The sequence below is a fragment of the Hipposideros armiger genome, unplaced genomic scaffold (assembly GCF_001890085.2).
Source record: "Hipposideros armiger isolate ML-2016 unplaced genomic scaffold, ASM189008v1 scaffold_170, whole genome shotgun sequence".
NCBI lineage: Eukaryota > Metazoa > Chordata > Mammalia > Chiroptera > Hipposideridae > Hipposideros > Hipposideros armiger.
In genome coordinates, this window is record NW_017731520.1 from 2,289,733 (window position 1) to 2,314,587 (window position 24,855).

Genomic DNA, 24,855 nt, shown 5'->3' on the forward strand with positions numbered 1-24,855 from the left:
CCAAAATACTGATGCTTATTGAAGTGAGGTGACGGGTACATGGGGGGGGGGGTTCACTGTATGATTCTATCTCAGTGTATGTTCAAAAATGTCCATAATAAAAGGCAAAACACAAAACAGGTCTTTTCTATGAGTGAATAATTTTCTTGAAAGTATATTAGATAATATATTTACATTCTCCTAATTCCTATGTTAAAAATACATATTTACATCTATGGAGTATATACACCCTCCCGCTGGGACTGGCTTTGAGCAGGTGTATCTTATTAAGGACCACTCACATTCACTGAGCACGCTCCGTGGACCACCATCTTTTGATCTAGGCTTGATTGGAGAGACGGAGGCTCGGAGAGGTGACGCAATTCTCGCCATCCTAGAGAGAGCACACGTGCCCGCGTTGGGGCCCAGGCTCAGGCTGCCCGACCCTAAAGGCGCCTGTTTATCCATTACCTACACTGCCAGGCAGATGAGCAGGAATACAAATATGCCCACGATTCGGGTTATCATGAAAAGAATGTGGGAAAGTGCTCACACGTTCCTCCCTTGTCCCAGCCACGCGGCTCCGGGCCAGGCCTGTGATCAGCTCAGGTCCACACGGGTCAGGCATAGATCAGGCTGTTGTTTGAGGCAGAAAGGAGGAAAGATACTCTCAGACAAAGGACGAGAAGCAGGGAGAGCCCAGCAGAAGGCTCTTCTCACCCACAGCAGCAGTTCTGCAAACTGTCTATTTATTTTTTAATAATACAAAATAACTGAAATGCACAGTGTGCCTTTTCTGAGGCTTCCGACGCCTCGTTACATTTCGCAGGACTTTGCCTCGGTTTTAAATCATTCATCAGGCAGTGCCTGTTGTTCGTCGCAGCGGCCGGGGGTGATGGGGGGTGGCAGGGAGAGGGGAGCTTGGAGGACACACAGCTACAAATGAGGACTGGCACAGCTGCAGCCCGAGCCCCGCCCCATGAGCTCATCCCCTGGCAGTCAGAGCTGGATGACATCATAGTCCCCCCGCCCAGCCGGCAGCGGGAGCCAGCCTGCTTTTCCTGGGCACAGGGAAAATTAGCATCGGTATTTCTAGCTGTTCCTGAGGAAATGGCATTTTATTCAAAGGTGTCCTGGGAAACACAGCACATTGCTTGCATTCTATCAGCTCCCCCATGACAGAAAAAACAGAGCTTATCAGCGAATAAGTCACTGATTAAGGCCCTTATCACACTATGAAGGAAACCAACGTTCTTCAAAAACAGGGGCCAATTATAATGGCAAGAGATTCTCTCTGTTTTTATTTCTTCAAAGTCGTTTAGCCCAAGGGTACATTAAAAAAAGAAAAAAAAACCCCACCATGGCAATAATATGAAATCATAGTAATAATTATTATCATTTATTTAGCTCTTGCTGTATAGTAGGAACCATGCTAAATGCTTTGCATATATTATCTAATTTAATCCCATTTCAACCTTGCAAAGTAGGTATAACCTCCTCCCCGCACCACGTACACAATTTTCAGACGAGGAAACAGAGGCCCCGAGAAGAAGGAGATTTGCCCACGTCAGACAGCAGCAGCTGGCAGAGCCAGCCCGACTCTGGCTGAAGCCCACACTGTGGGTTTGTCACTATGCTCCACTGTGGGCCATGCCCCAGCTCTGCCACAGCCGAGGTCAATGACAGCGCAGGAGGACCCAGAAGGCAGGACTGTTTCCACCAAGAGAGCAGAGCACAGGCGACCAAAGCTGGGACATTGTCATGCCCGGGTCTCTGACCTCACTAGACCCCCATCTTGTAAGGAGAGAGGCCGAGGGTAATATTGATGGAGACCCTGCTGTGAAACATGAGAAAAGACACAGGCTGCTCTCCTCCCCTGCTTCCCGGCACAGAGCTTCTAGAACTGGAGTTTCCTAAGTGATCGGAGCGCCAGGGGCATCTTTTCTTCTAATATATGGTCTCCAAGCTTGGTTACCGACACAGAGCTCCTACATCCCTTGCAATTTTCTGTGCAATAGGAGCATCTTTCGTTCCAATGACGTGACCCTGGGTGGGCTCTGGATGGCTCCTGGCTGGGGGCTGGTTACCAGAAAGACCCACCCATGATTAGAAGTTTGGAATTTGCAGCCCCACCTCCCAATCTACCAAGAGGGCAGAGGGGCTGAAAATGGAGTTAATAATTGATCATGCTCACGTGAGGAAGCTTCCACAAACATCCTCAACGTGTGGGGCTCGGAGAGCTTCCGAGTTCGTGAACACCTCGAGACGCTGGGAGAGTGATGCCTGGAGAACATGGTTTAAAATGCACATTTGAAGTACCTTCTACACTAGCTTCCATGTTATCGGTGGTGGTGTAACAGGGGCAGGATCTTCGTAACCTTCTAAACGGACGCTCACAAAATCGACGCTCAACAAATGCCTTTTAAACACATTCAGCCTCGTGTCCACATGTAAGTAACAGAGTGTCCCTGGACCCTGATGAGTCTGCTTAGCCCAGGACCTGCCACTGGCTTCACTCCTTTGCCAGAGAACTACCCAGGTGGCAAAACAGAAAGCTCAAGTAAAGAAATAAAATAAATTTGAAAAATTAAGGAAAGGTCAAAATCCATTTTGGTAGAGGCCTGGCTCCTGGTGAATATTTCCTTCTTGGGTTCTGCAACGGGGTAAGATGACAAACTCTTCTATGTTAATTATAGGTTCCCTATTTCATGGCTCCATGTTTTCAGTATAAAATACCTTTTTTGTTTGTTTGTTTGTTTTCTTTTTGTCAAATAAAGGATATTCAAACAAATGGGTAATTCGTTTTTTCCTAGATGCCTTAAGCAGATAACTCTCTTAGGCTCCCCTGCTGCAAATGTTGCTTTGGTACGTCGGCTTGACAGGGAGAAAAAAAATATAAACAGGAAAGAAAGAATCCAGCTCAGTACGTTGACCAAGGAAAACATTAGCTGTGCTTTGGACTACAGTCCACAAATAGCCTGTTTCGCTGCCGTGAGGTCAACAGAATTATCCTGTGGTTTCTCTGCCTGGTTGATAAACTCCTTTCCTTAAAAGATTGCTTTGTTCCTTTCAAAGAAGGCTATATAAGCATACGCTATTTCAGTGAGTAGTGTTCGAATCATTGTTTTTTGGTGGTTTTTCTTGCAACAGATGTTTCCCAGTGCATAAAGCAACCCTTCTTTATATGGTGGCTATCCAGGTGGCTCAGGTGGGTGTCCCACACACGGGTTTAACTGGAACCCTCTCTCCTTGGGCTGCAGGAGCAGCAAACCTGTGGAGATAAAGGCCCCTAAGCCTCTGGCCCCAACCTTGCTGACCTTGTCCTATTTGCTGTGTAGATGGACAAACAGAAACAGCATAAAGGTAAGGGCTAGCTTTGGATATGGTCAACATGCTAATAATATTGATTACAAAACAGGTTACATGTTGAGATGATAATATTTTGGACATGGGTGAGATAAAATATATAATTAAAGTTAACTTTACCTGCTTCCATTCACTTTTCAAAATGTGGCTCCTAGAAAACTTAAAACACATATGTGTCTGAGTAATACTCCATTGTGTAAATGTACCACAGTTTCTTAATCCAGTCATCTACCGATGGGGCATTACTTGGCCATAAAGAAGAGTGAAATCTTACCATTTGCAACGATATGAATGGACCTAGAGAACATTATGTTACGTGAAATAAGTCAGTCGGAGAAAGACACATACCATATGGTCTCACTTATATGTGGAATCTAAAGAACAGAATAAATGAGCAAACTAATCAGAAACAGCCTCAGAGACATTGAGAAAAAACTGAGGGTTGCTAGATGGGAGAGGGATGGGAATGGGGGAGAAGGTGAGGAGATTAGAAAGTACAAATTGGTAACCACATGATTGCCACAGGGATATGAAAGATAGTTTGAAGAATATAATCAATAATGTTGTAAAGATTTTGTAGGGTGTCAGATGGACACTTGTCTTGTTAAGGAGAGCACGTCATGGACGGTGTAGGTGCCTGACCATGCACTGTACACCTGAAGCTGAAGCTGAATCATACTGAATGTCAACTATAATTTAGTATATATATAGTCACAGGGTGTGGAACACAGCATGGGGAATAGAGTCAATGGAATTGTAACAGCTATGGACGATGTCAGAGGGGCAGTAGATTTGGGGAGGCTATCACTTTGTGAGGGGCGTAAATGTCTAACTATTTCACTGTTTTGTACGCCTGAAACTAATAAAAAAATACATATGTGTCTCACAATACAATTTTTTTGGATTGCTCTATTCTAGAACACTGAAGTAGCCCTTCATTGAATTACATTCTGGGGCCGTGCAAGAGTTAATGCATCTCCCCAAGGTAACTGCATGAAAGTAAAGCAATCATGAGGGAACACAAGCCAATGTGTCACAAGCTGCTACTCACATCATTAACTACAGTGTCTCCCCCCCCACCCCCCACCCACTGCAGCGTATAATCACTTCTGAGAGTAAAGAGATCAGAGACTTTCGGATCACGGAAAATTTCAAATATCCATTCAGAAATCTGCTTGTCAGCCCTGCTACATTTGTCATGATCTAATCTGCCTGCGATTCAGTGCATGACATTTTTATCACAACCCATAAGTGCATTAACGGGCACCAATATGCTTATGGATGCACACAGCCAGGGGAGGGGCGAACTTTGCTTAAAATAGCGTGCTGAACTCACGGACAGCCCCTTTTACCGTTGGAGCGGCTAAAGTTAATGGGAAGACACATGTGAACTAACCAGTATGAAATGTTCAAAGAGCTACTTACATAGTTTATTTAAACTAGAGGATAAACAGTGAAACAGGAGGCCCATCTCTCCCATTCCCACCACATCATGTAGCATTCCACTTGTTTTTCCCTTAATTGTTCTATAATGGAGATTAAGTATAGGTATCATCGCAATATACTTGACATAAAATATTTGAAGTTCCCAAATTCATGATTAAGGAACTAAATAATTTTACTTCTTTTTGAGCCCCCGTGGGATTTGAAAGAAGTGTTTCAGAATATTTTTGGTGGCAGCCCCTACTTTTGCAATACTATTATCTTATGCATTAAGCTTTAAAGATAATCAAGATAAAAAGAGAAATTTCAGTTTAAGGAACCCCCTGAGCACAGAGAAAAATTCCTTCATTTTGGTTGATAGGACCATGGCAATTTTGCAGCTAAATTCCAGAAAAATGCTCCAAAGGAAATTTTATTTTTTATGTTTTTAAATTTTTTATTATTTGGAAACAGTGTGTTTTTCCAGGATCCATCAGCTTAAAGTCAAGTAGTTGTTTCAATCTAGTTGTGGAGGGTGCATCTCAGTGGCCCATGCAGGGATTGAACTGGCAACCTTGGTGTTATGAGCACTGAGCTCTAACCAACTGAGCTAACCGGCAGCCCCGCAAAGGAAAATTTAACAACAGGTGGGTATGACATTTTCCAGGAGAAGTAACACTTGGTGGACCATGTCCAGTATCTGAAATTATCAGCCGCCCACCTTAACCAAAGTTTTAAATAAAGGAGATGTCTTAAACTTATAATAAATACTCTATATAATTTGTCATCTATTTTGCTAGAAAGCATGTATATATCAAACAGGAGGGACTCCAATACATGTGTCCATTAAAAAAATTACTTTGCAGGGTACAAACTTGGAACAAGTAGCAAATAAGCCATGGAGCTCTAGAGCACAGTATAATGAATATAGACAGTAATAGTGTATTATAACAATGTAATGTGATAAATAGTGCTACATCAGCACTGATAATATATAAATGTATCAAAGTAACATGCTTAAACCTGAGATGCTTAACTTCGATACACACATGTATCAGAGTACACCTTAAGCTTATACAGTATTGCCTGCCAAATGTATTCAATATAAAATTACCCTACAGTTCCTCTTGCTATAATTTTGGAAGTGCTTCCCTAATCCTAGAACACCAGTTCACATACACAAGCACGGCTAGATCCCCCATATCAAGTTACAGCTGATAAAACCCTGCACTTCAAAATGAAGTGGCACAGGCGCTCGGAGCTGGGAGCCAAGCGGAGTCTAAAACAGACAGAGTGTACACGACAGGAAAAGCAGGCCCTTTGCAAAGATAAGGAAAACATCAAAATCATCTCAAGCACTCTTAGCTGATTAAATATATTTCTGTCCAGGGAAAGGAGATTTAATTTCCGAGTATAACTCAGACTTTCTCAGGACTGCTGCGAGGATTGCGAAACGGTACAATCTCTTTGGAGAACTGTTTGACAGTTTCTTATAAAATTAAACAAATATCTACTCTACACTTCTTGGTATTTACCCAAGAGAAATGTAACCTACAAGAATGTTCCCAGGACTGTCATGGAGATTAATGAGATCATGTATGTGACAGTGGCTCCCACAGAGAGCACGTGGTAGGAGCTTGCTGAAAAATATTTTCGACCTCCTTTCAAGTTTTTGGATGTTAATATAAAGAGTACAGGGTCTGCACAGAGCAGATTTGAGTTTATGATGTCCTGGCTCCACTATCCACCTACTATGCTAATTCATTCAAACTGTTTAAGCGCCTGATCTGTGCCAGACACTCTTCTAGGTGTCGGGGGTATCAGCTTGAATAGGATGGTCCAAGTCTTTACTCTTGGCTTGGGCAAGACGGTTCAGTTTTCTGAACCTCAGTTTCCACCTCCATCATTCAATTCAGCCCCTCTGACATGCTGGGTATTATATAGGGTTGAGGAGCACAAGCGCCAACAAGATAGAACCCGTGCATTCAAGTTCTTTACATGCCCAATGAAGGCAAATTCAGCAGAGAGTGGCAGGTGCTGTGAGGGGGCAGGGGCTCAGTGCTGTGGGGGCTCTGACCCCAGTGCTTGGTGTGGCAAGGAGACTCGCGGCAGGAGGCCGTCAGGGAAGGCTTCCAGGAGGAGGAGCATTCAATGCAATCTGCAGAGTAAAGCCAGCAAAACTGTGCTCACACATTCCCCATATTAGGAAGATGAGATGAGAATAGAGTCTGAAAGCACTCCTCAGTCCATCAAGTCCTTTATGGTGTAAAGCAGTCCTACTGCCATTTTAAGGGCAACAGTATTAAAATGGAAAGTTGGTGGGTAGACCCAAATCCAGTTTATACTCTATGACAGACACACATGCTTCATCTGGGCTTTCCACGTCTGTCTCTGAGGTCCCAGCACTTCCAGCTTTCTGCCTGAAGGAACTGGGTCACTGAATAAATTGTTCTTACTCACACGGGGCCAATTGGGACTTGCAGTCCAGTTTCTGGGATTGCTCTATTTGCATTCTGTGGTGTCGTTCTCCAGCCTGCACGCATGAGACAGCCTTCGGAACAACCAACGTCTAGCTGTTCTGAAACCCACTGAGCCTTTAAATAATTCTTTCCAATGTAATTGAAAGGCTGTTTACAGGACTTACGTACGGTTTATGGCATAAATAACCAGAACTATAAAGTGGTGCAAAAAACACTCACTCTGCTGGAAAACTTGCCATCTGTATTTGCTGCTTTGTTTTATATGCTACACAAACCTCTGGGGAAAAAAAAAACAACAACAAAAAAACCGTAAGTCGGACGTAGGGCTGGGGACAAGGGCTTAGAAAATTACTCTTTCCAAACACAGTGGCATTGCCATGGACGTGGATGAAGGGTTTTACCAGAGAAGCACGGGCTGTGGTCAGCACACCCTCCCCCCACGGGGTGCACGCAGGCTGACTGAAGGCCTCCACGATTGCATCAGCAATTGTGAAGAAATCCATTTCCAACGCATGAACCTTGAACCATGTAAGTCGATTGTGGAAAACAACGTTTCAAGGGCTTCGTTTTCCTCTGGGGAGGTGGCCGTGTTGCTAAACAGAGGGACACTCCTATGAAATGGCAAGGAGTCGTGCGAATGTTACAATCTGCCTTCAGAAACATCTGTGCTAGAGCCAATGCTGCAGATGTCTCCCAGATTGCTAGAAAAGAGAAGCTGTGGCATAGAGACGCCCTTTCCAAAAACAATGGCCAGTATGTGCCCAGAAACGAAATCAGTGATATAGCCAATAAAAGTGAGTCCCAAGCAAAAATCCAATGGCATCCTCTCCCCAACCGGGAGACACTCAAGAGCTCTCTCCTGGGGACAGGGAAAGTGTGGATGACGAAATATGAAGGAACTGAGTTGTTTTTTTTTTACTCCTTGGAAAGGCCAAGCTGGCCAACGACAGAAGGTGCCCAGGGCAGCTGGGTCAAGGCCATCCATCGTCCAGTCCTGCCAGCCCTGGCCTCACTGCCCAATACTCGTTGGCAACTGGACTTCTGACCTTAGAGTTCTGACTCTGCCCTGAGGGTCTCACGAGGTCCCCTCACAGCCTTGGACCCAAACCAAGGCACCAGCGACATCCTTCTCTTTTGGAAACCACTATATACGCGTAAACCCCCACCTTAGATGAGTGGAAGCGGCAGAGGAATGAAAGGACAATGACTGCAGGAGACAGCAGAAGCAAAAGCAACTTGGTTTGGGGTGGGAGGCGGAAACAGCAGAAGAAAGTCTTGGAAAGAGAAAGGCTGACTGGAGCAGGAGGTCGTGGCTTGGACTCAGAAAAGACACCAACTTGTGGGAGGAAGTTAAGGACAGAAAAGGAGGGAGCGAGTTGACCAGCGTGAAGGTGTCTTCTGCAATGTCTAGGCCCCCAGGAGCCATGTTGGGCCCCCTTTATGGAGAGCAAGGGGGTGTCCATCCAGACCACGGTTCTTCTCATAAATATTTACTCAGCACCTAACTGTCCCAGGCATCGCTTCTGGCTCTGGGGACTCTGCAGTGAACAAACAGGCCCCAAATCCTTGCTCTTACGAAACACAGGTTCTGTGGGAAGGTCACCCAGGGGCATCTCCCAGGGAGCGAGGTGTGTGTGCAAAAGGATGTCCCTATGCACGTCCTAAGAAGCATTCGATTTGAACTCTCTGCAGATGACACAGCCTTTATCCCCGAGTACATTACCCTCTCTTTGAGGTCAGGGACTATACTTTCTAATGTGATCTTTTAAGGCACAAAAAATACCTAGTTGCCTGGCCCACAATGAGCATTTAATCAACGTGTAGTCAGAATACAGTAAATACAGAGGGTGCCCCCTCCCCACAAAAAAAATGTATACACATTTTAAGAAAGGAAAAACCTGTATTAATTGTAATACTCAATATATACCGATAACAGAAGATGCCTACAAGTGACGTTTCATTTCTGCCACTACAAGAGGTGCTCAAAGTGGTTCCCATCAGCGTCCAGACACTTCTGAGGATGGCGAGCTGCTGCTCGAGCAACGTTGACCAAAGTGTTAACATCTCTTAAAATGCGTATCCATTTTTTGGGCACCCCCGGAATGTTCTCAGGAAAATTGTGCCCGTGAGAGCAGCAACAGCTGGGCACCTATGACCCTACCCCGTGGTGACAGTAGCCGATCCAGGGATGGGCCCTGCACCCTCCTCCCTTCTCTCTCTAACGCAGGTGACTTTTTAGCTGAATTCGGCCTTGACTGCTCCCTCACCTGCACTGTGACAACTCCTTAGAGGTGTTCGTTCTAACACAACCACCTTAACTTTGGCTTGGATTTACTCCAGTGCCCTGGAAGCGTCTACTCCACGGTCCTGTAAGCCAAACGAGAACTCCTGGGAGGACAAGCAAGTTCAGGCCAGGATTCCGGGGCCCTGTCTCCCACTCGGCCAAGGTACGGCCTCATATTCCTTCACACAACCTCCCCGGCATCTGCAACACTGACGACGGTTGGCATCGGAAGTGACCCCTCAGGGCCACGCGGGTCAACCCAATTTACTCCTGGAAAAGGCAATGGGTACCAACCGGTGTGGGATTGGGGGCCGGGAATTATTTGTTATTCTCGGTGACTCAGAGGCGTGGGATCTCATAGTCTAAGGCAGCACTGTCCAGACAGGGCAATGTGTCATTCTGGTAGCCACATTACAAAAGAGAAAAAAAAAAAGGAAAGAAAATGCTAATTTGAATAATGCATTTTATTTAGCACAACATGGGAAAAAGATCGTCATTTCAATATGTAAACAACATAAACAGTATTAGTGAGATATGTTCCAACCCCCCTGTGGCTTTTAACCTGAGAACACGTGTCCGGTGCTAACCAGCCTCATCCGAAATGCTGGGCACCACACGCACTGCTGGCAACTGCGCTGGACAGACAGCACGGCTCTCAGGTGAGTGACGTCTCTGAGGACGTCTTATTGGAGCGGTTATTCCAAGACAGATCTTTTGGCCTGAACATCAACTTAGGAAAAATAAAAAACGGCGACGCACTACCAGCTCTCGTAAATTCTGCATGGGAAAAACGTTTCTTCTTGCCACACAGATTCCTAACTTTGTTGTAACAGAAGAACATTAACGAGAAAAGGATTGCTCCTTTTTTTAGCCCCCGGAACCTTAACATCTGGACACATTTGCGCGTGGCAAAGCGGAGGACGTTTTTTTAAACTTCAGCCGGCAATGCCAGGAACGATAACTGCAGAGCTGAGTGGGCAGCAGGCAGGACTCTTCTCACGGCCGAGGCGTCCTGCCCTGACCCCAGGGTGCCTCCGGGGGCAGCCAGAGGCTTCTCTCCTGGTCTCTGTCTACAGAGAGGCCCGGAAATAGGCAGCACCTTGGTTTTCCACCGGTGGGTCCCGAAGGTCTTTGTTAGTCAGCATGGACCCCAACAATTGTCCATTGACGGAATGTTCAATTCTCGGTGGAAACTCTACTGGCTGATAATGAGGCAAGTGCCGTTTCGGGGGCCGCCCTCTGTCTCCCACAGATGTACTATTTCCAAATACGCATGGAAGATATTATAATGAGTAAAATAAAAATTAATGCAAAAACCTTATCGAGGGATTGGTCATGCTCTCTCCCTTGGGTTTTCCCAGTTGATGGAATCTGAAAGTGCACACGAGGATTCTCGTGAGGTTGCTCAATGCTAACGTGTGGTCCTTTGGCATCACAGTCCTGGGTGACCAAGTGGGTCACCGTGGGGTCCCTGCTTTGTTCTCCTTTTAGTGGAGAGCTACCCGGTCAGCCAGGGTTCTCCCGACCTGAGATCTTCCCACTGCCTTTTTATCATTGAATTAATGGTCTCTGGTTAAGCGGCACTGGGTTTCAGATCCAAGCGCATGCTGACATTAATTGATCAATGTGAATCCATTCAACATAGATTTCATTATCAACAGGCACTGGCTACCTTCCAGTGTCCCCTTAGGCTTTTGCCATAAAAATCCAAACCAACATTTATCTGCAAGGCTGTCACTTTCCATCCACTGCCAAGCAAAACAAAACAAAGTGAGATAAAGTAAACCTATACCAAGGAACTGGACCCACACGATCATGAAACCAGTTCTCGCCATCCCCTTGGGGCAACTGATTTATAAGCTGAGGTTTCAGAGTAGATTTTATTTAACTGCTTGAGAGCAAGAAATTGGGAGGCGTTTCTGAGCTCAGCATTTCAGGTGCTGGTCTGCTCTCTGCGTTTTGCGGGGGGGGGGGGGGGGGGGGCGGGGAACAGAGCAACAAAGCTTTTAAAGGTAGCGTTTTCACGCTGGTCTACTAATCCCGCTTGCTTTCTTTCCTTTCGGTTGTATCATGAGAAAGCAGGCAGAAAAGATAAAAGGTGCCCTGGTGAATATGGAAAAAGTAATCGGCTTCCCAAGCCGGCAGGTAGACAGTAGCCAGCAAACGCTCCTGTATTTCCAAGCAAGAGGCAAAACAGTGCTTTTTGTGCCTCTTATAAACCGTCTGTGGTTAAACAAGGCAGCACAGGCTTTCTTCCCAGTCTCTAGGCGGGCCATTGTTATGTGTTTCCTTGCATTCCTACCTCCTGAAGAGTGAAAACAGCCAGCCAGGTAGTGACTGATCTACAGATCTTGGCTGGATACCGGAGCACGCGAAGCCAAGCTCTGGGCCTCCCACTTCTGTCTCTTCCAGCTGGGAGAGCCTGCGGCTGAGGCGGGCAGAGCCCAGTGCGCCCTTCCCTCTGGAGGGTGGCAAACAATCTTCCTGCCCACCCAGCACTATATTTAGAGCCCTCTCTTGGCATGCAAGCGTCTATTTCTGGGCTTTCTGCCACTCAGACAAAAAAAAAAAAAAAGGGGGGGGGTAGGGGAGGGAAGGGACAAGAAAAATGCGTTGGGTTCCAGGGCTGAACCCAAACAACAAATGTGAAATGTGTCCTACCCCGCAGATGCATGTCTGTGTCAAACATCACTCCTTATCCAAAAGTGTCAGCGCCGGATGCAGCTCTGGAGAACGCTTTTTCCCTCACGATTCTGATTCTACTAAGTGAAATGTGTCCCACTGTCTACAAAGATGCTTTGTCAAGAAGGAAGCAGGGAAGCAAATGTCTATGGGAAGGCCAGAAAGTTCTGGAAGGTTAAAGGTGATGCCATGCACGCTGGGGTTGTGGACCCCCCACAAAGGGGGTACCCTTGGGAAAATGCTTACTACAGAGCTTGGGAAGAGCACATGTGATGTTGAATCTGCAGGCCTCCCCCTCATCCGAAGCGGACCCAGTGAGGCGCACTCCCCTGGCATTGGGCTTTGCTGCCTGCCACAGTGACGCCTGACATTTGGGAATATCAGGTTCTTCACCAGGAAGAGAAGTGACAAGGACAGAGACCCTGATGCAGACACCCTGAGCAGCAGCTGCAAGTGTCACTCATGCTAGTTCCAACCCTGGGGTGCCGTGTGTATCAGCAAGGAGCAGACCGAGCCTCTCCCACCGGCTTCCAGACCCAAAGAGTCCCTCTTGGCTCGCTTCTTCCAGGGTTTTATCCCTACAGTCCTGGTTACTGAGATCATCTCAACATTTCTTTCAGGTCAACGTCCTAGAATTGGACATAAAGCTGTAAGCCAGAAATAAACCTTTGTCCTTTAAATTTTAAATCCAGTGAGATTTGGGGGTTGCTTGTTACCACGGCAAACTGAGCCTGACCTGACCATTCCAGGAAAGTAGTAAACAGTTAAGAATAATAGCAGAAGATGATTGTGTAAAAGCCCCTCGCAGATCCTGGTACCAAGAGGTAAGTCCCTACATGGCGCCCTCACCCCACCACAGCTTAAGATTCATGTCCCGTCAACTTCCATACTGTCTCCTAACAGCTATACTGAAACCCGATGCAAATAAAACACTTCAGGAAACACAAAACAGAAAGGGTCCAGCTAAGAAAACCAGACATGGCCGCTGAGAGGAAACACATGGTTCTCAGCACCAAATGCCCCCCCAGTTCCAACCCCAAAGAGTCAGGCCTCCGTGGTTCCAGGCAGACCCAGGCATCTGCACTGCTACCCAGTCCCGGTGTGCAGCCAGGCCTGAGAACCATTGCTTCATGTGACTGGCCTCTCCTCAGTCCTGGACATGAAGTGTCCCAGGAAAGAAAGAAATGCACGAACCACAGTGCCCCGAGTGGCATGTGCTTGTTCCAGGAAGTGGGTGTCCCGGGGCGCGGGGGCTGCCGTCCCCCTGGTCTAGCAGAACACATTTCCAATTCATGGTCTGTAGGCCACTCACACCCTCAGCATTCCATCGGGGGAGCGACCACAAGCGCCGGCTCTGATACAGTACGTGACTCCCCAGGGTCAGGGAGCCGGTTAGCTGTCCCCCAGGGCTGCACACGCGGGGTTTCGGTGGTTCAGGGTCAGGGCAGAAAGTCCGCTGGGCCTGAGGGACACGAAGACCTACGGAGTCTGTCAGCAGAGAAAATGTAGATGAATTATCAGCTGGGACCCCTCAAGGAACGTGTTTTCTGCATCTGAAACCCAAGTCGTTTGGGTACCAGGACAAAAACAGTCACAGCCCCATACAGTCTTGCTCCCCTGAGAACAACCAAAGTCCCTTTGCACACAGATAGAAAAACACCCGGGTTTTCACTTTGCTGACAACACTATTTGCCATTCGCCTACTGCTTACTGGGCACCAGGAATCATATTAGGAGTTTTAAAGAGACAGCTTCCTCTTATCCTCACAGCAGCCCCATGAGGAAGTACGGTCATCATTTCTATTTTACAGATGAGGCGTTGGAGACCACAGGTCCAAGTGACCGCCCACTGTCACACGGCTGTCAAGGTCACTAGAGAATAAAGGGGTTCACATAGTGACCCGTGGTCTGGAGTCAAACTGAGGGGGACGTGGTGTGTTAACACTTTCTCTGTTGCTCCTCGAGTTGTCGCTATACCTATCACCCAGGTACCCGGTTTAAGCTAAAAAACGTGCCTTCTTAATGGTAGACCATCAAGCATAATTTTGACAAACACGTGTTGAATAATCATTTCTATTCAGATTCAAATGTATTTATATTACTTAAAGTTTGATCAAGTTTGGTATCATTTTACATAATTCACTTCCATGCCTAAGGTTAAACAGTATTCAGTCATTCAGCTAGTGGAGATTCTAGAACCTTCTGAGTACTCATCACGGCAGACGTAACGGGGGGCAGGGCAGACACAGACACTGCCCCCTCAGAGCTTAGAGGCCAGCGAGACACACAGGCAATGAAAGAGCGAGAATCGTGGGCCAAGGAGCATGATGGGACAAGTGTTTGGATGCCTTTCAAGGTGTCCGAGGAGGCAAAGGCTGGCCAGCTGCCCTTTGGTTACTTGAAGTCCACTGTGCTTTGCCTCTGACAGCTGCAGCCAATTTAGCAGACACCCTCTCTGTCACATTGTCCTTCTCTGATACCGGCTCAGCGCTGTGCCTTTAGAGCATCTGGTATCACCATCCCATCGCTTCCAGTGATCTCCACTGTCATTCCCTCACTGTGGGGCAGCGGCCCCGCGAGCCCCCAAATCACCAGGTACCACAGGGGCAGTGAGCACAGTGGAGCTGCTTTCAAAGCTGGCTCTCAACCCGTGGCGTTCCTGAGCTGAATTTGAGCCTTCATCTACCTTCATTTAAGAGATGAAACATGAGGAGCACACTTCCCACCAAAAGGTCTTTGTCAAGTGTCACACTTCTTCAGCTTTCGGGATGGGATCAGGGGTCTGAGACAACCGTTTTGCTAATATCTCATTCCTGATTTGCAGAAATCAATGCGGGCTTTGTGGATCTGTTCTGCAAGTCAATGTCAGATATTGTTGTATAATAAAAGAGAAAGCAAAACACAATGATTTGTTTTAGGATTTGCAAGGTGACCGTAACTGCTAATGATAATAAAATAGCTAACATTTATTAGGCTCTGACTGTATGAAAGGTACTGTTTGCTAAGTGTTTTATGTATGCTATCTCATTTAAACTTTATAAAAACCATATAAAGTAGGCAGAAATACCTCAATTCTAAGGCACATATTATACATTTGAAATCAAGGTACATCTTAAGAGTGAATCAGGTTATATTATAGTTTAATTTGCAGCACTTTTTCTGTATGAGTTACACGTAACATGCTGTATTCTAAAATCCAGGGTGCCCCTGGATGCAATAAAATATCATATGATTGTCCCCATTTCACAGATGAAGAAACTGCGGCTGGGAGCATTGGAGGAGCTTGCCCAAGGTTCACACAGCTAGTAAATGGCAGAGCAAGGATGTGATCCCAGTTTTTCTGGCTCCAAAGTTCACCCCCTGAACTGGTAAGCAGGCTGCCTCCTCCACATGGAAACACTGTTTTAAAAAACATTCATTCGTTCAGCACTTGGCACCTATTATGAGTTACCACCAAGCAAGGCATGCTGGGGGAACAAAGACAAGTACCAGAGCCTTTCATAATTAGGGACTGAGGGTACTGAGCAGTTAACAGAACGTTTAGCTTCATGCGCTTTTGATGGACGCTAGAGCAACCCCAGATCCAAGCCCGGGCTTTCGTTTCAGGGCTTTTTTTTTTTTTTTTTGGTTTCTCACTAAGAGCTGTTTTTCCACAAGCTAACTATCTCACTCCTTCCTACACACCAGCGTTACACTGAGTGAGTCCTACGTAAGTCAACATTTTGGTATAACAGACAGACTCCAAGACGGCCCCAGTGACCTTCCCATCCTCCTGTTCACACCCTTGTGGAATACCCTCCCCATACATGTGGGCAGGACCTGTGACTTGCTTGTAACCGACAGAATATGGCAGAAGGGATGGGCTGTCACCTCCGTGACTCGCCTACACAAGACTGCGACTTCCCTCTTGCTAGCAGCCTTGCGTCTTGCTGCCTTTGACGAAACAAGCTGCCATTTGGGGAGGCTCACTTGGAAGGGCTGGATGGCTCCCTCTGGACGGCAGCCAGCTAGGAACTGAGGCCCTCAGTCCAATAACCAAAGGCAAGTGAATCCTGCCAACAACCGCAGAAGTGAGCTGGAGGGAGGATCCCTCCCGAACGGAGGTCCAGTGGAGCTGTCTGCCCAGCCCAGCCCTGAAATGAAGTCTCAGGGGAGAGGCCCTGAGCATGGGCCCAGCTAAGCTATGCCCAGATTCCCGACCCCCAGAAACGAGGAGGTAATAAACGTGTGTTATGTTACATAAACATGTGGCAATTTGTTATGAAGTAGATAACTAAAACAAGGTGAAAAGGTCCATTTCTTTGCCTTGTGAACCTTTACAATGCTTTTAAATACTTGAGGCCAAAAATTCCAATTGTGATTTTAATCCCCTTGGTTAGAATCATAAAACAAAACAAAACAAAACAACTACCATTTACTGAGCACCCACGAAGGGCCAGGTCAAAGCTAGCACAGCATTAGTGAAATAGGACCACATTCCCTAAGCAAGAGTTTATTGGCACAGTTACTGCATATACGAAAAATAGTAAGTATTAATTTCATTTAACAATTTTTGAAAAAGGTTAGTAGACTTACCATTGTATTGTTTGCACAGTGTTCTTTTATAACCATGTTTACAAAGAAACCCTCCCACACCTCTACTCAGCTTTTTGGCTGCTTTCAAAATTATCTCTCAAGCAGAGGCATGACACCACTTTTCCTAGGAGTTCCTTTGCTTACAGCACAAATTTTAAGAATAAAGTACAGCATAGGGAATATAGTCAATACGATTGTAATAACTATGTATTTTGTCCGATGGGTTCTAGATTAATTGGGGTGATCACGTCATAAGGTATAGACATATCTAATCGTTATGCTGTACACCTGAAACTGATACATCGTCAGTTAACTGTAATGGAAACATAATAATAATAAAAAAAAGAATACCTGGGTCTACTAATCACCTTGAGCTTCAGAAGGTACCCACCTGGCTTTCCTGAGGTTTTCTTGGAGAGCTTAGCTCACTTGAAATCTCTATAGCAACCCCAATGCACAGATATCCTTGGAATAAATAAACCACACCAAAGCGAGCAGAGGTGGTGGCCCAAGGGTAAGTGTGTTGCAACACCAGCTTTGAGTGTAGATTATGTAGCAGCTGCAGGATAGAGTGAGGAGAAAATATTATCCTTGAGACAGTTTTCAGAAACATGTAACAGGCTTGAAAACAAGCAGAGGGAAGTGTGATTCACACAGACAGATGTGAGGAGTGAGGTTCTAACACTGAGAAACAAGCCCATCGCACAAAGCCCACTGGAGATCCCCCTTTCCGACACCTTACAAACATCCAGCTTTCTACGGCACATCCCTCCACATCCATCTCCAATAAGGAATCACCCCCAGGAGGAAATCAAGGGCTAAGCCCGAAAAATTGGCCTGCTTCCTCCAGGAGCTGGACATCATCAAATCACTGTACCTCATGCCTTTCCTAGCTCTCCCGTGAATGTCTTATCCATCACAAAAAGGTCCGTATTCACAAACAATAAGCCATGTTCTTTTTTCTTTTTCTTTTTCTTTTCTAGATGGAAGTGATGGGTTTGCTTTGAGCCAACAACCATTTACTGATTCTCACCAGATCTCTGAGAGCAATATAACATCTTTAACAATACACGTGAAAGGGACTCGGCGATATACCCAGGTCCAGTTTTCTTTGTAATTTTAACTGGACTGCACGACGCTGAGATTGGAAAAGGGCCCTTCGCATTGTACACTGTCCACTGGTCCCAGCCAGCTGGGCACAGCAGTGCTCACACTGGCTCCTGGAGCGGCTGGTGACACCTCTCCTGGCTCCACGTCCAGCGATGTCACATTGATTGACATCGGCCAAGTAGCAGTATTTACAGCAGAGAAATCAGCAAATGATACACATCAGGGCTTCCTTTTTTTTTTTCTTGAAGAGCTAACTGCTTGAAGGTAAAAGAAATTATAAAATAATTTTCAACAAGTTGTTTTCCAGTGTCTGCAGAGTAGATCGGCACAGATAATACTCAGCTGTACACAGATGGAGCCAAATCTACAATAGGTAACATGTCTGAATAACAACCATCACTTACTTGACTACCCAAATACATCGTTCTCTGACAATATATTCCCTCAGTCTGCTCCTTGATTTACTTGGAGTGGGGCAAAAACAATAGGGTGGGGAAAAATGAGAAAATTATACAGCATGAACCACAGTAAGATACAGTTGTTTGAATATTTATCTTTCTGGACAATTCTAGAGTGAATGGAAGTGACGAAAATTGCGTCTAACACATAGATAAATGCTGCTTTACCACAGGAGACTTCACAGAATTATTTTTCTCCCTTGAAGGGGAAAAAAGGATATAGAGGGTAAAAACTTTGGTAAAAGGATGAATATTTAGCTTAATGATCAAGAGGAGCTCATAAAGTTGACTTCAAAAAATATCATCTGTATTATGTGTGTAATTTTTCAACCTTCTGAAACTTCAGCTTTCAAAATCATTGTTTTTCATGCAATTGCCATAATCCTTATTTTTAATAATTGCTGCACAATGTCCCTTTGGGCATGATACCATCATTCCCTAAATAGTCCATTACTGCTAAACATTGAACTCACTCGCTATGTTTCACTTTGATAAATAATAATATGTGTTGGCACATAGTTTTCACCCTACCCACTATTTTGGATTATTGACATAAGCTAGAGCCCGTGAAACAGAACTACTAAATCGATGGGATGGTGATTTTTATGCCTCATAATAAGAACGGCTAACTTACTCCCCAACACAACTGTGTATTGCTTTATAACGCCACCAGCATTGTGTGAGACAGGGTCCTGCCAGCACCCTGTCCAGCAAGTCTGTTATTGGTTTTCTCAAGTGCTTCTAGGGTGGTAATACCAATTGTTTAATTTGCAACAATTTAGTGAGCAGTTGTTCACTAGCTTTCTTTCTTTTGTGAATGGTCTGTGGTTGACCTTTGCCATTCATGTCCTGGGATTGGGGGGATTTTAAAAATTAATTTTAATGAATTCCTTACAAGAATAAAATGTTAACGTGCAAATTGTTTCCTACGTCAGTCTTTTCATCTTCTTTTTTTTAATGTAATAAGGTTTTAATTTTTATATAGTGAAAAGTCCTGATTTTCTTTGTGATGTGTTCCGTGTAGTCTAGGCTTAGAAGGTCGTTCACTAGAATTCTGTTTTCGTTTTTAATATTTATTTATATTTTTTACTTTCTATCCAATATAATTTAGTTCAGTGTTTGTTTGGAAAGGAAGGGAAAAGTTTATTTTGGGCGCGGGGGCGGGGGTGGGGACAGGGGTTGACAAGAATTTATCCCAATGCGATTTCATGAATAATCCTGCCCTCCCTTATTGATTTATCATGTGTGGAATTCTTAGTGACCCTAAAGGAGCCTGACATCTGACATGTCCCTAAAATCCAGGCAGCTTTAGCTTTCAGCCAGCAGGCTTTGCAAACGGACCTATGCAGAGCAGTTGGGGAGAGCTAAAAAGCGCCTGTCGGGGGACACTTCCCTGCTTCCTTGAGGGGTGGGCTGCCTGCCAGGTGGCAGGATACTCCCTGTGGATAGCAGGATGGGGCAAAAGACTGACAAACAGTGTGTTTTTAAGACTATTTTCCATTGCCAATGTATTACATTTTGGCTACATTACTGGGTAAAATTTTAAGACGTTATCCTTTGGTGTGGACATGATAACTTTGCTTCCACGGGGAAAACGTACACTGAACTCCCGAATCAGTGACTCATAAACAAACATAACCCCTTCGCTGGTGATTTTATGTCTGTCTGGAGAAATTTTAGCAATCTCTGAGAGCTCCCTTCACATAGGTTTGTGGGGAAAAATTCCACGGAACTTCCAAAGAGCGAACTCCTGAGAGAGACAGCAGACAGCGGGGCACCAGGACCCAGTATCGGATCAGTCAGGTGTCCCCTTTATAAAATAGCAGCCTCTGCATGGGGCACGTCGACCTGGCATTGCAACCCAACCGTGTGGCCAAGCTCCATCACTCCAGCCACCCCTCTGATGGTGGCTCAACGCTGGTTCTCATCCACAGCTGCACCCACATTCCTTGACTGCTTTCTACCGCGACACCTGGACCGGTGCTTTCAAAACCATGTTTGAAATCCTCTTTAGACCCACGTTCACCAACTGGGCGAAGAAGTGTGGAGACCACCCACTATTTAAGCTCATCCCGTCTCAGGGCCTGCCAGAGCTGGGCACCCCCTGGAGCCACCCAGAATGTTCCCAGCCTGGAACCCCCGGTCCCACAGCAGAGATGGTTAGATCATGAATTACGAAGCAAGTACACTCTCCTAGGCCCATTTTTAGGGGGAGTTGCCACGAGGGCCCTCTCCCCGACGAGCGTCACTACAGTCTGAAAAGCAGCCCACACATTGCTAGTTCCCGGCAGTGCTATAGGCCCGAGGTTCCCGTCTGTGTCCCAGGCACTTGGCGCCTATCAGCGGACTTTGTCAAAATGAAAGTCTCGGGCCGGCCAAGTGGCGAGATGGTTAAGAACTGGCTTGGGATGCCAGAGGGCCCCGGTTCGGATCCCACATGTGAGGGCCAGTGACACTGCCCTCTACAAAAAAAAAAAAAAAAAATGAAAGTCTCTACACTTTGGTTGCTTCAGGCTATTTAGTGTTTGGCTACAAGCTAGGCTGTCTAACAGAAATCACTAAGACATGAAAACCACTTGTAACCATCAACTATGCATTTTACGAAAAGAAATACCATAGTATCAAAAAATATATATATATATATATATATTACAAGAGAATTGCTAACAATACTCCCATCCAGCAAAACACTGAAAGTTGGTTTATTTATGTTGGTTCCGGCTAAAGATATGTCATACCTAGGGGGTCCACACAGAAACACTCAGGCCATGACTCTGGTCTCAGGCTTGAATTTCATGATTTAAATTCTGCAAGTGTTTAATTAGTACCAACTTATAGAAGTCCTGTGTTAGCCATCTGGGACTAGAGATAAAACAATAATAACAACCAGGTACTTTTACGTGCAATCTCTCATCTGATCCTCCCCACAACCCCAGGAAGGAGACGGGGATATTATCATTATACCCATTTATGGGGAGAATGCTGTCGGGAGGAGATAATAAGTAACCTGCCCAAGAAGACATGGCCGGGGCAAGACTGGAGTTGTCTGGGCAGGATGACTCACAGCCCCGGTTCTGAACCACCGTGGAAGCCTGTCTCTCACAGCCCCTGACATGAGGACGATTACTTTCCAGAGCTGCGATAAGGACAGACATCAGGACAGTAAGCCAGACATGAGGTAGGAGAAGGTGACACTGTTAAAGGTGCAGGAGGCTCACAAATTCACCTCCAGTGGGTCACGGGGAGGTAGGACCTCCAATGGGCTTTGAAAGCTGTGTGAGTCTTCGGTGACGCAAGGGCAGGGTGCGTGGTGACGAGGACGGAGGAAGGGCCAGTCTGCCGGGAGCGGGCAGAGGCAGCAGGGTGGCGGCCATCAGCACGGTGTGACGGGAAGGGAAGGAGACAAGGAATGGACATACCACAGGTAACAGCGCTGCAGAAAGCCTCCAGCTCCAGGGTCAGAAATGTCTCCTAAACTTTTCAAAGCATAGGGCACCCTCATAAATCTCTCAGTAAGGGATCCCTGTGGACAGAACAGAATCAGAATGGTACCAGTAGGACCGGGGAGTGAGGGACAAAGTCTCCCAGGGTTGGACACTGAGTGGTCGCTGGGGCCAGAGGACAACAATGGCGTCTGTGCTGGGTTAAAGGGCGGCCTCCCAAAAAGTGCCGTGTTTTCCCGAAAGTAAGACCTAACCAGAAAATAAGCCCGAGCATGATTTTCATGGTGCTCGTAATATAAGCCCTACCCCAAAATAAGCCCCAGTTAAGATCATCAGCCAGACATGACTGTATTTGAATAAATGTAGATTTTTGTACATGAATAAATGAATAAAATGCATTTTTTTGGAACAAAAATTAATATACGACCCAGTCTTCTTTTCGGGGAAACACGGTACATCCGTGTCCTAATCTCTGGAAACTACTAACATGACCTTATTTGGAAAAGGGTCTTTGCAGATGCAATTAAGTTAAGGATCTTGAGATGAGATCACCTTGGATTATCTGTGTGCGTCCTAACTCCAATGACAAGTGTCCTCGGAAGAGAAAGGCAGAGGGAGGTTTGACACAGACAGAAGGGGAGATATAAAGGAGGCAACGTGACCAGGAAGGCAGAGGGTGGAGTGACGGGGCCACAAGTCCAGGAATGCCAGAATGGACTCTCCCTTGAGGTCCCCCACCTGCCCCCCCCACCCCCACCCCAGAGGAAGCCCTGCTGGACTCTGGACATACGGCCTCTGAATTTCTGCTGTTTCAAGTCACCTAATTTGGATTAGCAAATGTCTGGTCTTGTCCAAAACATCCATGGAGATATTTTGTTCCACATCAAAACGTTCTTCATATTTGGTCATATTTGGTCCTCTCCAAATCCATGGAGACATTTTGGTCCATCATTCATTAAATAGTACGAACACTGAACGTCCTTAAAATTTTATGTACTTTTTTTTAATTGTAATTCATGAATGAATTTTGGACCAAATATCTCAAAGGACCTTTGGAGAGGACCAAAGCTCCCGCGAGGCCCGACCTGTGCTAAGTTGCTATGGCAGCTCTCGGACACGAACTCAGCAGCCCCCCCAATAACACAGAACCGTTAGGAAGGGAGCTGAAGGGGAGAAGTGCTCAGAAACCGATAGATAACATTTACACAGCGTGTAGAAACAGTCATGGCACTTAGGGTACAAGGACAGTAAGCTGGTCGGATAAAGCAGGCTGGGTCTCTTCCTTTCCCATTTCCTGAGCTCATTATGATTAGTTTTGTCTTTGTGTTTGTTACGTATGAATGACAGGAGATTGAAATGCATGTCCTTGGACTCCATGTCCAGTTTCCGGTTCTTGTGGGCTCGGGTGGGCTTGGGAATCCAGTTTCAAAAGCATGCCGGGGAGCCTGAGGCACGTGACCCTTTCACACTGGGGCCTGCGAACCTTTCCTATAAGGAGGAAGTATTTTAGGGCGTGTGGGCCATAACGTCTCTGTCGCGAGTACTGATGCTTCTCTGGTGGAACAAAAAAACAGCCCCTGACAACAGACAAACAAATGACAGTGGCTGTGTTCCAGTCATGTTTTATTATGCATACTGAAATTTGAATTTCATATAATTTTCATGTGTCATGAAATACTATTCTTTAAAAAAAAATTTTTTTTTTTAATTCCCCCTCAACCATTGAACAATGCACGAAAACAGGTGGTGAGGCAGATTTGGTGCATGGGCCCGGTTGGTGCCAGCCCCGGCTTTCACAGGCTGCCGTTTGCAGAATGCTGCCTTACATGCTAGAGCTGAGATTGTGGGGGCCAGTGGCACGCCATGAAGCCACCTGAGAGAGAGGAGCCGGGGCACATCAGATGTACCAGGAAAATCAGAACATGCTGGCAGCCTCTTCTCCGGCAGCAGACCACAGTAGGCCACCAACACTTCTGAAAGGGTGCCATTCGTGGGAACACGATCTGTCGTCCGTCGTGCCGTGGACTGAAAAACAGAGCAGCGGCCATCGTGCTGGAACAGTGGTGGGCAGCTCCACTGCACGAGAAAGCCTGGTTTCCACTGGTTTGCTTCTGCCCCCGTTTGTCCTGTTGAACAATGTCAGCGTGCGAGAAGGTGGGCGGGGGTGATGAGATAGTTACCCTGATGTCTAAGTCCCTCAGAAACTTCAATTTGTTAAATGCAATGGGTAACAAATGACTTTCCATATCGTTCACAACGTGGCATTGTGACCTGCCCAAACTAACAGAGAACTGCTACTGTGTTATAGAAGGCAGGTTGCCTTCTCCTGCTGGACAATCGTCACCACTGTCTCCTGTCTGTCCCTCTGGCCCTGAGTCCGCCAGGCTGGGGCACATTTGTTTATAAGCTTCTTCGACCTGGGTCACATGCGCAAGCCAGACACACGTCACAGAAATCCATGGCAGAAGCAAGGTTTGATAAGATCTCAACAAGCTGGAACTGTGGGCTCAAAAGGCAAGATGAAATTTAGCCAGGACAAATGTAGCCATCTGCAGTTTACATTTAAAGAGATTGGTTTATAAAAGGACAAGGTGGAGGACAGATAGACATTCTGAGCGGCTGGTCCCCACGATAGAGGCCTCCAGGATGCTTTTAACTTCAGCCTCTACAAGGCTCGTGAGGTGGGGCTGCTGAAGTACTTAATATAATTTTTGGCTGCATTAATGCAATCATGATGTCCAGATGCATACAAATGTCCATTGTACTCTGAAACAATCAGATGACATGGAGTGTCCTTAGCAGTTCTGGGCAGTAGATTTTACAAGGAACATTAAGACACAATAGTAGAAAAGGTCTTTAGCAACCGAGTATAATGAGAGGAGGAGGGACAGGGTAAGGAAGACACAGGAAAATCTATTGTATTAAGAATATTTGAGGGCCGGCCGAGTGGTGCGATGGTTAAGAGCTGGCTTGGGGGGCCGGCCGAGTGGCGCGATGGTTAAGAACTCGCTTGGGATGCCAGAGGGCCCCGGTTCGGATCCCACATATGAGGGCCAG

At 46.1% G+C, this 24,855-nt stretch overlaps 1 protein-coding gene across 8 annotated transcripts in view; it reads right to left on the reverse strand.

Annotated features, from left to right (window-relative positions):
- Window positions 1–24,855, reverse strand: part of ZNF704 (zinc finger protein 704) — a 140,761-nt gene that overhangs the window by 66,747 nt on the left and 49,159 nt on the right. Inside the window, exon 1 of one of the 8 annotated variants that reach the window (XM_019651962.1) lies at window positions 282–367. The exons of the other annotated variants lie outside the window; for them this stretch is intronic. Within the exon in view, the coding sequence (XP_019507507.1) occupies window positions 282–283 (2 nt within the window). The 5' untranslated portion in view covers window positions 284–367. Of the gene's footprint in view, window positions 1–281; window positions 368–24,855 lie in introns of those variants that run through there. 8 annotated transcript variants of the gene reach the window in all.